Below are 16,178 nucleotides of genomic sequence, written 5' to 3'. Positions count from 1 at the left end.
TATTTCCATTTCTCATGATTCTCACTTTAATCGCTCTCTATAGTTTAATAAATATAGGCAGTGAACAATTTTATACCAAATAAGTACAATATTTTTTGTATTACACTATACTCTTTATTATAATGTCACTATATAAATATTAAACTTATATAAATTTCTATCTATTCATATGTTTCCATATCAAATGCGTTGAATAATATTTTTAAACTTGTCAATAGCTTTTTTCACAAAGATTTGTTTTGTAATAAAACAAGGTAAATCAAAAGGACTATTAAAAAAGTGAACAATATATGGAGACACATATAATACACATTTGCTTTGCATATAGTATTCAATGATCCATTTATATGCCTTAGTTAACTTCCATATACTTAAATCCACAATTTTATTTTATTCAATTGTATTCACAATTTTAACCATCAGGAATGACTGAAACTGATTGATGTGTATTGGTGTATGTATATTATTACCTACCTATGCTCAAACAAGTCTATTATGGAACAAATCGTGTATGAATACATGTTTTTTAATCCATTATTAATTTTTTTTAATTTTTTTTTACCAAAAAGGAAGTTCATATAAAAACTTGAATGTAATTCCATCCCATTACATTTTGGTTTATTCTATTCCTTCTTAATGCTATTAATGAGTGACACATATATATCACATTGTTTTATGATAAGTCCAATTCTGATATTGATTTGTTATTGTAAAATATTAAAACAAAAATGATCAACTAAAATATATACTAAAAACTTCAGAAAAATGAAGAGACTAAAATACATTTACATATATTTGTATATGCTGAAATTATATGAAGTTTAGTTTGTTTATTTCCATCTAAAGTTGTCAATTTGAGTTGTTAGGTGGAGTCTGGGCACAACAAAGACATGCCAAAAAGCTCACCGGTTACTTAAGCCAAGAAAGACTGATATTTATAGATGGTCAACTTTTTAATGTGTTTGAGTGAATTTCTTTGTTTGATTTGGACAACGAGTTAGCACATGACTCACCCAAGTCTAGACTTGATCGAATCAAACAAAAATAACCATACATCAATTCGAAATAATATTTTGATATATGTCTGACCATTTAACAGGAGAGCTTATATCGACTTTTTACATATATTATTATCGACTATAAAACCACCAAGTTGATGATTCCAATTGTCAATAACTCATATAGTCTTACTTATAACAAATGCTAAAGAATGGAGACTCATTTTAAATACACACTTGAAACTCATTTGATTGTCGAATACATACATCTTCTTGATTACGAATCATCTTGGTTTGGTTATTCTTAATATTGACAAGTAATATCATAGTTATCATTATATAACAAGATTAATTGATAAACATGTTTATCATTGAATTATTACTTAAGAAAAAGAATATGGAAGCATGAACTTCGGAGATTAACATTCAATCGAAATAGATTTTCCACAGGATAATCCACATAATAACGCAAACATATTTTTATTAAGATTTAACCAAGATGAGAATACTAAAGTAATAAAATTCTACAATGATCAATAGTTTTTCCCAATAATTTGGCTCAGATATGGTTTTAATTGCACGAAGATAGAATATCAACCATTATGAGCTGGGTGAACAACGTCCCAAAAGAATGAAAGCTCTGGCTTCTCACATACAATATTTTTTTTGTCCTTTCTCATTCACCTTTCCACATTCATATCCTGCTTTCAGCAGTTCACAACATGGTTCAAGCGGATTCACCAATGTCGAATTTTCTACGTAACGGAGAAAAAATAATTCAATATGAAGAAATTTTCCTTCAAAACTGCAATCAAATATTATGTCTATTATTATAAGTATCTCAACCCACCTTTCATTATTACCATTTTCTATGTCTTTTGTTTCCTTGTCCCTAAGGAAAATGATTTTCAAACATTGTTTAATACACTACCCCATTGGTTAGCATTAAGTGAGATGTGACTGTCACATCTCATCTCAGCATCACCAACATTTAGTAGTCTTGAAAACAAGTTGTCTTTTCCGGATGTTATTTTGCTAAATGATCTAAGTCTATTCCTAGGTCTTAGCTTCACTTGATGAAACATCCAACAAAATATTTTTGGATCTTAAGTCATATTTTAGGTGATCAATCTAAAATAAGCATTAGAATAGATGGATTGGATCAATAAAATCAAAGCATATAACTTACATAAATAAATACATAGAGTTAATAAATGTTACACTATACTCCAAACTAGGAGGATTAGCTATTCAAGCATGGATGCTTTCGGCTCCAATTATAATTCAAGAATAAGCTCTTCAATCTTACTTTCTTGCTCATATTCTCTCTGAATTCTAAGTAAGAAATAAAATACATAAAAGCCTACACAAACTGAAGAATGGAAGAATGATTTGTCTAGTAATTGAATGATGGAATGAACGAAAGGGTGAACGGTCCTTTATATATATTATATACTGGACCACCCAACTCTTCTTTTGTGCACCTTGCACCTCACCAAATCCACTAGGATGGGTTTCCTTCATGTGAGTCAAGCTCATGTTCAGGTGCTGACCAGCCTTGTCTATTCCTTGTCGCCCAAGCTATATGCACGGTTTGGTGATTGACTAGCTGCCCATACTGGCAGCAATTTGCATGGTGGGCTATTTTTGTTGTATCATGCATGACCTTATGGACTAGGCTTGACCTAGGTTCTGACCTGCTTGCCTACGCTAGGGTGCCCAGCTGGTGCTTGTAACCACCCAATTGAGGTTTCTCGAAGGGAGAGTTTCCTCCTAACCAAGCCAAGTTGCTTAGTCATCCATCTGCTTAACGACTAGAAGACTACACCCAACGTGGTTGACTTGTCTTGGGCTATTTCTTGATTTTTGCTCTTTTGGCTTGGTGTTTTGGCTCTTTTTCATTCTTTGGTCAATTTCTCTTTAAATTATCTCACCTACATTTTAGAAAGACTTGGACAAGGTGTATTAAATAATAGTTAATTTAATGTACATTTTATTTGAAAAGTATATATTATGTAATAACTTGATTTTTAAACATGATTATTCAAGATAAATTCCTTAAATGTATTGCAAATTAAGGTCAATTTGGCACTTATAAAAAAAAAGACGTGGTCATTATATATCGTGTTGTTTTCATCTTTACGTTAAGATATAGTATCAGACATAGGGATGTATATCACTGTCTTAAAGTGGGGATGTCGAACTACGATTAAGCATTGCTTCTTCTCTTCAAATCTTAAATTTAAAAAATCACCCAACCAACTAACAAGTACTTTTTACCAAAGAACTTTCTATTTTTGATTTCCTATTACTAATAGGGATATGTAGGAGCAAGATCCTATTTTGTTAGACACAACAAAAAAGTAAAAAAAAATTCTTCTAAGAATTAAAATAATCAAACAATTTTAGGGGTATATATAAATTAATCCATGCAATTAGTAAGGTTATTGTTTAGTATGAGCAGACGATGTGTTAATATCTTCATTAATTCATTATCGACCCCCGAGCTCAATTTTATAATTTAAAGACTAGTAAAATCCAAAAGAAGAAAAAAAGAGAGTTTTCTATGTTTGACTATAAAAACATAGTGACGACTCCAAACTATCATATAACTCATGCTCGACCGAAAATATGGATGCAACAGTTGACGACTTCACTAGGACATTTTTTAAGAGAGTGTAGCCTAGAACCATGTGTGACACATTTCACATTTCTTGATGAGAAGACCAATTATGGCATTTCTAAAATATGTACTAAAACTTCTTAAAAATCAAGCTACTAAAATAAAATAACATATATTTGCAAAGGCTGAAACCATATGAAGCCTATTTTGTTTCATTCCATCTAAAGTTGACAATTTGGGTTGCTAGGTCAAATTTGGGCACAACTAAGATAGAACAAAAAAGTTGAGAGGTCACTCAAGCTAAGAAAGAAGGATTAATATCTATAGAGGTCACACAAGCCAAGAAAGATTAATATCTATAGAGGTCAATTTTTTAATGTGATTGAATGAGTTTTTTTATGTGAGTTGGATGATGGGTTAGCCAGTTGTGAAGAAGATCATTCTCCTTTGAAGGTAGGTTTTGACGAAGACACCAAAATCAATAAAAATAAGAAAAATAATTAAAGGCCTTCACACATAGAAAGCAAGAACACATTGCTAAATAAGATTTTATTTGCTTTCTATAATAGTTCTAATCCTTACTAAGTCAATTCTCATTTTCTATCACATATTTTGTGAAATATTTTTCATAATGTTTTCATAATTTTAAGAAAATAAGTTCTAACGTTCTAAAAATGACTTTTTAGAAAACCAAGAAAAAAGTTACATGAAATAGAGTAACAAGTTACCTGAAACAGAGCAACAAGTTACTTAAAACAGAACAAAATGTTACTTGATATAAAAAATGAGAAAATAACCATTATTGCAAGTGAGTAACTGATTACTATGTTTGTCAGTAAGGTTCAATAATCAATTACCATGGGTAAGTAACTGATTACCAAGTGTCGTAAGTGTACTTTTGAATTTGAAACTCAACTAATATCTTCCCGAACAAACCAGTACCTTCTCAAAACTCTTGAACCTTCTGGAAAGCACTTGAGAACCTTTTGAAACTCTATAAATACTATACAAAGTCTCATAAATGAATCACTCATTTTCATAAAACTTGAATCATACTCTCAATTACACTTTTGCATTTAACTTTACTTAGTTTTTTATAAACTTTTTCTGCACTTTCAAAGTCTGAAAAACTTAGAGCATTTTAAGATATCTAGTTTGATTGTCTGACAAAGGATAGTTACTAAACAAAATTTGGGTTTAGTGATCCTTAGCCAAACTTAGACTTCTTGATTCTTATGACAAATAAGAATCACCTTAGGGTTTGTTATGTAAACTTGTAAAATAAGGAAAGTGATGTACTTTCTTGTTAGAGAATTTCATTAATCAACTTGCGAGAATCTTAGTGTGAGATTAGTACTTGATACTCAAATTATATAGAGAAAACTTCTTAATACAAGTCAAAGGGACTAGACGTAGCATTTATTTAGTGAAGGTGAACCAAGATACATCACAATGTGATTTTCTCTATCCCTTACTCTTTTCATTTTTGCAGCATTTGTTCTTTATATGTATCTTTCGTTGCATTTCTGATTTTAACTAATTCACTCATTTTTATTTTGTCATCTTAGACTTTCAAAAAAGCTTAGAAGTCACACCACCTAAGAAAGATTAATATTTATAGATAGTCAACTTTTTAATGTGATTAATTGAGTTTCTTTGTATGAATTGGATGATGGATTTGCCCTTCACTCACTGAAGTTCAGTCTCAATCAAATTAAGCAAAAATAAGCATACATCTATTTGAAATAATGTTTTTCTTTATGCTCGATCATTTAATAGGAGAGCTCAGATTGATTTATTTCATCTATCATTGTCGAGCATAGAACCACTAAGTTGATGATTCCAAATTTCAATATCTCATGCACTCTTAGGCCAAATACTAAAGAATGTGAGACTCATTTCTAAATGTCCACTTCAAATTAAACTCACTTTTATGTTGAATATATGCCCTTTTATTCATTAAGACCCATATTTCCACATGATAACGCAACCATGTTGTTACTAAGATTTCACCAATGCTAAACTAATACAATTCCTCAATGATCAAAAGTTTTTCCCAATAATTTGGTATAGAGAAGGTTCCAACTTCTTGAAGATAGAATACCAACCATTCTGAGTAGGGTGAACAATGTCCCAAAAGAATGAATGTTCTGGCTTCTTACATAAAGTATATTCCTTTTTTCCATTCTCATCCACCTTTCCACATTCATATTCACCTTTCACCGGTACACAACATGGTTCAAGTGGATTCATTAGTGTTGAATTTTCTACACAAATGGAGAAAAAAGAATTCATCATCATGAGATTTTCCAAAATCAAATATTATGTCTGTTATTATAAGTATCTTAGCCCCACCTTTGATTGTTACCATTTTTCTATTCCTTATGCTTTGTTAATAAGAAAAAACAAGGTACAAACTAATAGAATTATAATGAAAATAACGTTTGGTGTATATAAGCATCAAAACATACACCTCATATTGGTTTGAGGTGCAAGAATCAAAATATGAAAATGAGACAGAATCATAACATCAACTTGAATAAAATTGTACACACATAAAATGATGTATGTGTTTGCATGGTGAGTTCAAAACAATGAATACATGTAAATAAATAGTTGAAATTAAGCATGTTTAATTCAAACACACTTACCCAAAAAATACGTTTTATTATATGTCCCAAAAATATATGGTGGTTATTGATTAATGAAAGTATATAGGAAAGTTACCTTGACGACTTTTCTGCATATCTTTAATGGTAGAGATGAAAGAGTTATAGAGGTCTAGGGTCGTGAAAACCGGTTTTCCACTTTTTTTGTTCAGATCTTCCACATTTTGAAGTACTATTTTGTTGTGATCTCTGGAGATCTCGTTGAGACGGTCAACGCAATCATGGTATGACGATGCCACAGAAATTGCAGGATAACAACCAATAGGCTCTAATAGTGACACAATTATTTTTTTTACTCCCAAGTTGTGAATACGTCTAAGATTTACTGAAAATTCGTCGACAACAGATTTAATGTATTTGGCTATTCCCTACCACATAGAAAAATAAGAATGTTATTGACATTTATGTAACTTTCATTGCCCAAATTTGTCTAAATAAGAAAATTTTGTGTGGAAATATCATTTCCTTTCAATATTGCTTAAATGAAAACTGGTTAAGATATTAGTAAAAAGCAGATAAAAAAATTAGAGTAAATTAGCCACATACAACTAGGTTCTTATCTTTTAGTAGAAATGTCACATAATCATTGCCACAAGTGTTCACAAGAACAATTGAGGATTCCACATCAGATTTGCTATACACATTTTGTTTGATTAGCTGCTCAAGTGAGTCGATTTGGACGGTCAAGTTTGGTCCATCAACCTTAGTTTGGAAAACTCCCGTCCCTCCGAATGCAAAGTTCATACCATTTTGTAGATTTGAGGAATTTTTCAATGCATATGGTATGGGGGTTTCAGTTTTGAGAAAAGAAGCTGCATATAATTAATACATACACAATATTAGTCAAAATTACTTTGTGAATATATTAAATTAAAGATAAAGTGAATCAACCATTCCAAATTCTAATATATTTATAATTTCAAAATTAAATAAATTTATTCCAAATGAATGATATAAATGTGATTGAGATGAGGTTAAGTAATATTTCATCACCTTTTTAAATGAAAACATGAATAATGTAATATCAAATAAGTTATCCTTAAAAAGGTTAAAATGTTAAGGAGTTCTCACGATTATCTTAAATGTCCTACCATGTCCCTTCCATATTTTGTCCTTTAGATATATGCCACGAGAGTGGTCCTTGAGAACCTAGGAACACTTAAGGGAATGTGGAAGAGAAGAAGAAAATAAGTAATAGTTAAAATGGAACAGAAAGAGTTTAGAGGATTGAGCAGATGTTCAAATAAATGTGTCAAATCAAGTATCAGGAAATATTTTCATTAGTTCACTATCCTTTCCACAAGAAATAATTAAATAATATATTTTTTATATTCAGCTAAGACATCATTTACTTGTAGTTAGTTTGGTGAATACTTTCCTCATTAAAAAATATCAATTTAATATATGATTTTCTATCTTATTAGGGATCCTTATAATAAGAATAGTTCTTACTAACTTATATTATATTATATGAGTTTAATATTTATGTATTGTAAATGTAAAATTTTTTATACTACAATACATGATCTACCATTGATTTATATTATTTTTATTTGAAAGTTAATAATAGTTAACATATGAATAGTTGATGATGTATTGACGATTAAAAAACAGTTATACTGACAATGTATACATATTAAATCCATATTATATATACCTTGTTGTTTACCTTGATTATATAAAACAATATTATAAGATTATAATTTTACCATCATATAATATTGTTTACTAATTAATATTCTCAAGGTCAAAAAAATACAGTCTTCAATTGAGACAAATGAAGAAAAAACAAAAAAAACTCTACACAAAAATATAAATATCCATATAGAATCATCAAAAGTTGTATAATATATTTTATTAATAATAATAAGGACCAAGCGTGTATTAATCAACCTATTCTAATAAACTAAATATGAAGTTACCTCATGTACCAAACTGACTAAAAGTACTCGAAAATCGTGGACCAATATTGATGTTTTAAAGTTTGAGGGTCTAAAACTAATGTTATAAGAATGATGATCTCATGTATTTAATCATATCCTAAATCTTGTACAACAATACTTATAGGTAAGTAAGACCTTATCCGACCCGTCTCAACTCGATGACTTGGGGACGAGTCTGACTCATCCAAATAAATAAAAATGACATACACAATTAAAAGGGACAGACGTGTTGTCAAAAAAGATGGGTTTGAGTCTATGTTTGGGTTCAAGTCTATCTCTTATAGTTATATATCAAGAATAGTTGAATAAGTATCTATCAATACTTATTATGTTGAGTTCACACAACTCAAATACCTACAAGCTCACACAACATATCTACACCACTTATCATATGATCCTTATTCATTATCCTTTTTTCATTGTTTAATTTACCTGTATAGTGAAGGACTGTTGAGAGGAGTGAAGGACAGTGCGGCGCTTAAAAATATTCATTATGTAATTTTGACTATTTTTCTTGCAAATGTGGTGGCAAAGATTCACAATGAGTTAAAAATGAGCATGCAACTATGAATCTTGATTGATAGAAAACCAATTAATTTTTAGTTTGTGTACTTTGTGTGAACTCCAATTTAAGTTTCATTTTTCAGTTAATAACTAGTTATTGTATTTATTTTTGTGTAAACTTTTGAGTATTGACATGTTGTTGTCATTTCGGTTCTCATGTGTTTTTTTATCATTTACAAGAACACTTCAGCATATGTCCACACTTGATAGTTTAAATTATTCTAAAATTTTCAATGTCTTCTATAATTTTCAGTCATATGATTGTGATAGTTTTTAGTTTGAATGATACAATTTACGATTTGTAATTTATATAGTGATGTATGTGGGATGCACATTTTAGTTGAGTTTATATACAGTTTGTCAAAATTTTGATTGTGCATACTTAAAGATTTGAGGAAAAAATTTATGTTTATCATTTTGTCTTTTTTCAATCTGGACGGACACGTCACCTAATTAGGGACGGTTCAAGTTCAAAAGTTGATCCGATCAATATTTAGGGATAGGTGAAATATACGCTTAATCCGTCTCAGCCCTTCCCATCTCACCCCTAACAATAATAATGAAGTAAAAATAGAAAACAATAAATGTTTTAATTTTTTTGATTGACATATATGTTTTTATCGGTATAGGACATGATTTGTGATATATAATTTAGAACAACTGATGATGTTCATGTTATATTTCATTTAAATAAAGTTTTTTAGCAATCAAAAACTAAATCAATAAAGGGAAAAAAGAAAGTTACCAAGGTAATCGGTGAGTATACGACCATTTCCAAATCTTCCAGCAGGATAACCAGGAAAAGTGATTCCATTAGGAGGCTTATAAGATGTTGAGTTCAGGTAATTCCCTGTATCAACATAAGAGTCCCCAAAAACAAATAGTTTCACAGAGTTTTTGCCACTATTATACACCCCATATGAACTTTTTGCCCCTTCTACTTCTGCAACATTATTTACATAATCATACGATACCATACAATTTTAATTCGTAAGACATTAAATTTAATTTTGATGTTTAACTCAGAATACGTACCTACTGAAATGGTAAGGATAACAAACAAAGGGAGAAGAGCCAATTTGGAATGCACCATTGATGATGTCAAAGGATTAACTCTTTCGTCAAAGTCTGGTACCTTTGAAGAATGTAACTAGATTTTCTATGCTTTTAGAATATAACTAGATTACATTATTTAATGGCCCTTGTAAACCAGAAAAAAGAAAGTATCTTCTTAGCAAATTACTGTTTCCTTATTATCTTCATCATTCTAAAAGAAAAGAAATCACTTTAGAAATATAATAATTATGATGATTTAGATAATGTTCATTCTGTTTTTTTCCCTAATATATCATTTCTCTCTATTGATCATTGACTTTTTTGAACCACTTACTAAAAGATGGTAAACATATAAAATGGTTCAAAAAAGAGTAATAGAGTGATAGTATCTAACAATTACCCCTCCGTTTTTATTAGTATCTTTTTTATCCTGAAAATGGTTTATATTTAAGTGTCTTTCTCAAAATTCAAGACAACATTAGAAGATAATAGTGACCAGATAATTTTCTCTTCGAAACAGTCAAGGCCCAGTTTCTATGCGTTTAGAATGTGAGTAGATTACGTTAAAGATGTTGTTGTATCTTCTCAAAAGATAAGAAATTAATTTATTTTGGATTCATGTATGTCTCTCTCAATAAATGTCACTCTGAAAATCAAATTCTTAAATATATTTATATTATAATTATTTATTAGATGTACTTTATATTATAATTTTTTTTGTAATATTTAATTTAAGGTGAGAGAAATGGTTAATATATTGCTGATAGTTAGATATGATTATAGAGTTCAGAAATTAAAATGTATTAAGAGTAAAAGAAAAAAGGGAAACTTACCTCCTCCATTTTATATAAGTGTCGTTCTTTCGAGAAAAAATGTCTTTATTTAGCATTTTTTCTCAAAATTCAGTACAACTTTAATTATTTATTTACCAATTATATATGTTGTTGGGACCGGTTGAAAATCAAATTGCGATATAAAAAGATATGTTTTTCGTTACTATGTTTTTTATAATTAAAACATAGAAAACTCTCTTTAAGTCGAAATTAAAAAATATGATATTTAAACCTAGTTTTGTGCTCAAAAGTCACTTATCGATTAAAAATATATATAAAGAAACATAAGTAGGTTATGAAATAGAAAGCTAAATCTACCAATGAGCGTTGATTCAAGTGGTAAATGTTTGAGTCCCCTTAAGCAAGAATCTGGATTGCCTCCAGTGCGAGGGTATCTATGGGAACAAAAAAAATAGAAAGCTAAATCTGAAATAAATTATTATAGTGATGGTCCTAATATATTAAAAAAATAATTTATGATAAGTTACTAAACTTAATAAATTTTTATATTTGACCGTTGTAATTTTGTAGTGACAAAGTTAGGAAATAGGAATAAATTTTTTATAGGAACGACTTAACAGGATAAAGAATCTGAACTTTAAAATTTATAAATAAATAATTAATAACTAAGTAAATAACTAATTTGAATTTCAATATTTTAAAATAAAGTAACTTTAAAAACGAACATGAAAAAAGCTTAAGGGATAACTTTAACCGATTCCATTTTGAAAATTTGGTCTCATGCAATATTGTTTGAGTATTAAATACTTTAAATAAATATACTATAAAAAGTTTACAATACTTGGAAATTGATAAATAAATTAATAATTAATTAAACTAATAAACTGAAAATAATCCAATTATTTTACTGTATGGAAATTAGTAAATAAATATTAAAATTATTCTTTGAATTTGAATTATTGAATGATTAGTGGTTTGACAGATGATAAGAAAACCTTTTTATATACACTAACATTTCAAAAGTAACTATCGGTCTATAATTTTACTTTATGACGTGAAGTATTAAAATTTTATATATTTCATATTGAAGAATTGGAATGTCTTTTCTTTTATTCAGTGTATTTTATATTGTAATTTTTTATTAGGTGTACTTTATATTATAATTTTTTATTTATTATAATATTCAACATAATAGAAATGTTTAATACAATGGTGGTTGTTACGTATGATTATATATAAGTTTCTTTTTGTATAAAGTAAAAAGTATTAAGTGGAAAATAGGAAAGTGAAAGTTATACGTGGTAATTACATCATGTTTTACATTTATATTAAATGTTTTGTGTACTATGATATTCTTCAGCTTTTGAGTAATGAACTAATTATTATTTTCTAGGTTCATTGTTGTCCCTCCCAAAAAGTGTCGCTTTGGAGAATTGAACCCTTAACTTTTTTATCACTTTGGAGATCTAGCGACACCTTACACCATTAGACTAACGTCTTGTTGGTAGATTGGGTGTACTTTACATTAGAACTTTTTATTGGGTGTACTTTATATTATAATTTTTTGTAATATTCAATTTAATGTGAAAGAAGTGGTTAATATGTTAGTGGTTATTACATATGATTAGAGAGCGGGGATCCACTTACTCCTATTCCTCATCCTAACCATCAATTTTAGGAAAATCTAATGATTTAGATTTACCCACTAATTCAAACCATTGAATTTCCCTATAATTAATGACAATGATGTAGAGCTCTAGGAGTAAGTGAATCCCCTCCATGATTATATAGTTCTTTTAATAGAAATTAAAAAGTATTAAGAACAAAACAAGAAAATAAAAATTACATCATGGTGATAATTACACCATGTTTTGCCTAATGTTTTTGAACCATTATATTTACATGAATCAGTAGATTATTAAACAAGAGATGAAATATTACAATTAATCCAAAATGATCTTTTTAATGGAAGAAATAAAGAAGAAACCCAAAAATTATTGAAAATAGGCAAATAAATACGAATGTGAGTAGTATCTAACACTTACCTCCTCCATTTTATATAAGTCTCGTTCTTTTTAGAAAAAATGTTTTTATTTAATTTTTTCTCAAAATTCGATACAACATTAATTACTTATTTATCAATTATATATTTTGTTTGGACCCAAATTTTAGTTGAAAATCGAAATTTCATTTTGACATCTCCCAAAAAATTTAAAGTTGCTATTATGTTTTTGTGGTTAGAATAAATAAAAAACTCTATTTAAATTCATATTGGAAATATGATCTTTGAATTTAGGTTTTAAGCTCGAAAGTCGCTTATGATAAAAAAAAAAACATATAGAAAGAACACATAAGTAGGTTATGAAATAGAACGTTAAATTTGAAATAAATTGTTGTAGTCATGGTCCTAATATATTAAAAAATAATTTAGGATAAGTTACGACACTTAATAAAATTTTATATACAATATTGACAGTTGTATTTCTGTAGTGACAAAGTTGGGAAATAGGAATAACTTTATTATAGGATCTACTTAATTAACAGGATAAAGAAACTGAACTTCATAATCTATAAATAATTAATTAAATAACTAATATAAATTTCAAAATTTTAAAATAAAAGTAATACTAAAAGCGAACTTGAAAAAGCTTAAGATATAACTTTAATCGATTAGATTTTGAAAATTTGATCTCATGCAATATTGTATGGAAATGAGTAAATAAATATTAAAATTATTCTTTGAATTTGAATTATTTAATGATTAGTGGTTTGACAAGTGATATTGAAAACCTTTTTATATACATTAACAAGTCACTACCTGCCTATATTCTTACTCTATGATATCAAGTATTAAAGTTTTATATATTTCATCTTAAAGAATTAGAATGTTTTTCCTGTATTGAGTGTACTTTATATTATAATTTTTTATTAGGTGCATGCTTATATCATTCTTTTTGTATAAATTTATATTGTAATTTTCTATGATATCAATTTAATGTGAGAGAAATGTTTAACATATTGGTGGTCATTATACATGCTTATATCATTCTTTTTGTATAAATTAAAAAATATTAAGAGTCAAGCAAGAAAATGAAAATTACATCATGGTAATAGTTATACCTTATTTTTCCTTTATACATATACAGACATTGTCGTGCCTGTCAATCCATCATATTATTTATAATGTGTAGTTCTATTATTATTTTAATAATTCATAATAATATAGTTTAATTCTATTATACTATGATTGTTATTTGACATGCTCAATACTATTGAAAAAATAGGAACAAAAGAAATTAAATTAATTATTTGTTGGTCAAAAACTAATAGTTATGCACATCTAATAGTTTATATCTACTCGTTAATTTAAATCATTGGATTTTTTTAGAATTGATGGCTAGGATGAGGAGTAAGTTTAAAAAACTTATTCTTGAAGTAAGTGGTTCCCTCCTCTAAAATGTAGGAAATAAGAATAAGTTAAACAAATAAAATAGAAGATGCATTGGGTGGAGAATGATATTGGGTTATATGGTTATATGATTTTTTGGTTGAAATTAGAAGATAGTGATGGCAAAATAGGGAACAACAAATTACATCATGGTGAAGTGGTTACATTAAGTTTTGGTACTAACATGTTGACATGTACTATCGTGTCTGTCAATCCGCTTTCTTATCATTTATAACGTGTAGTTTGTATGTCATAAATGTCAAATATAATATTTTATGTTAAATATTTATAATCTACAGTTGAATTTATTCAATTTGTGTAATGTTCAATTTTTTAAAACTGAACATTCATGTTACTACATTAAAAATTAATAGTTATAATGTAAGAAAGAAGAAATAGTTAACCAAATAACATGAAAATATATTGGGTGGAGATGAACATTGGGTTATCTATGGTTTTTTTTGGTAAAAATTAGAAAATAGTGAGGACAAAATAGAGAACCACAAATTACAACATCGTGGTGGTTATTTTGGGGTTTCCCTTTATAAGTAGTATAGATTATAGATATATTGAGTGTTGTTTTTTAATACCAATGGTATCCCTCACCTTTTGGGTAATGAACTAACCTCTTTCTAGGTTCGTGGCTGCCCTTTCCAACAAGTGTCACTTCGAATAATCGAACCTTTAACTTTTTGGTCACTTTGGAGATCTAGTGAGACCTTATACCATTAAACCAACGCCTTATTGTTAAATTGAATGTATTTTACATTGTAATTTTTATTGGGTGTACTTAATATTATAATTTTTTTGTAATATTCAATTTAAGGTGAGAGGAGTGATTAATATATTGGGGCAGTTAAATATAATTATATAGTTCCTTTTATAGAAAATAAAAAATATTAAGAGCAAAATAAGAAAGTAAAAATTATACCATAGTTATAATTACACCATGTTTTATGTAATATATTATTTTTCTCTATGTAGTGAATAATGTTTTTGAACCATTTACATGAATCAGTAGAATATTAAGCAAGACATGAGATATTAAAATTAATACAAATTCAACTTTTTCATGGGAGAAATAAAGATGACCAAAAAATTATTGAAAATGGACAAATAAATACGAATGTGAGTAGTGTGTAACACTTACCTCCTCCTTTTTATATAAGTGTCCTTCTTTCTAGAAAAAATGTTTTTATTTAACCTTTTTTCTCAAAATTGGATATAACATTAATTACTTATTTATCAATTATATATTTTGTTTGGATCCAATTTTCGGTTGAAAATCGAATTTGCGACATAAGAAGATGTGAATTCGGTTTTGACATTTTCTAAAAAATTTAGAGTCACCATTATATTTTTTGGGCTTAAAACATAGAAAACTCTATTTAAGTCAAAACTGAAAAGTAAGATCTTTGAACCTAGGTTTTGCCTGGAAAGTTGCTTATGGATAAAAAACATATATAAAGAACACGAAAGTAGATTATCTATCTATATCTATCTATCTATAATATAAAGGGAAAACATGGTGTAACTACCATGGTGTAATTTCACTTTCCTATTTTGCCCTTAAACTTTTTAATTTTTACAAAAAATCACATAATCATATATAACCACACCATGTTGGTTTTTTCAAGTGTTGCAGGGGGTGAGACAAGGTGATCATTTATCTCCTATTCTCTTTTGCTTAGCAGAGGAGGTTCTTAGCAGAGGAATCACTAAACTAGTCATGGAAAATAAGTTCTCAATCATCACTGGTCCTAACAACTTGCACTCTCATAGTCATGTTTTGTTTGCTGATGGCATCATGATCTTTTGCAAGGTACTAAAAGAAATCACAATTGCCTCAAGAAGCTTGTGATGGATTATGCAAGGGCTTCTGGTCAACAAGTCAATGTCAACAAAAGCAGGTTCTATACTAGCATTACCAATCATAGAAGAATTGCCACTATCTCCTCTACTCTTGGTTTTGTGCAATGGAATCTTCCTTTCAACTATCTTGGTATTTCTATATTCAAAGGCAGGCCTAAAAAGATTCATTTGCAGCCTATAGATGACAAGATTATCAACAAAATGTCAAATT

At 28.4% G+C, this 16,178-nt stretch overlaps 1 protein-coding gene across 1 annotated transcript; it reads right to left on the bottom strand.

Annotated features, from left to right (window-relative positions):
- Positions 1-5,664: 5,664 nt before the first annotated feature.
- On the bottom strand, positions 5,665-9,898 carry LOC109338247 (GDSL esterase/lipase At5g03610-like). The gene is made up of 5 exons (XM_019575442.1): positions 9,833-9,898; positions 9,543-9,740; positions 6,837-7,102; positions 6,349-6,658; positions 5,665-5,888 (listed from the first exon to the last, which is right to left on the bottom strand). Exons 1-5 carry the CDS (start codon positions 9,888-9,890, stop codon positions 5,665-5,667), a joined length of 1,056 nt encoding a protein of 351 aa, XP_019430987.1. The 5' UTR covers positions 9,891-9,898.
- Positions 9,899-16,178: the final 6,280 nt, after the last annotated feature.

The sequence above is a fragment of the Lupinus angustifolius genome, unplaced genomic scaffold (assembly GCF_001865875.1).
Source record: "Lupinus angustifolius cultivar Tanjil unplaced genomic scaffold, LupAngTanjil_v1.0 Scaffold_19_80, whole genome shotgun sequence".
Taxonomy (NCBI): Eukaryota; Viridiplantae; Streptophyta; class Magnoliopsida; order Fabales; family Fabaceae; genus Lupinus; species Lupinus angustifolius.
This window is presented reverse-complemented; position numbering and strand designations above follow the sequence as displayed.

Excerpts from the sequence above, each read along its gene's own strand:
- LOC109338247 (XM_019575442.1), bottom strand. The coding sequence starts at position 9,890 with ATGGTGCATTCCAAATTGGCTCTTCTCCCTTTGTTTGTTATCCTTACC. Across the intron at positions 9,741-9,832 it reads TATCCTTACCATTTCAGTAG|AAGTAGAAGGGGCAAAAAGT; the intron begins GTACGTATTCTG and ends ATAATGTTGCAG. Across the intron at positions 6,659-6,836 it reads TAAAAGATAAGAACCTAGTT|GGAATAGCCAAATACATTAA; the intron begins GTATGTGGCTAA and ends TCTATGTGGTAG.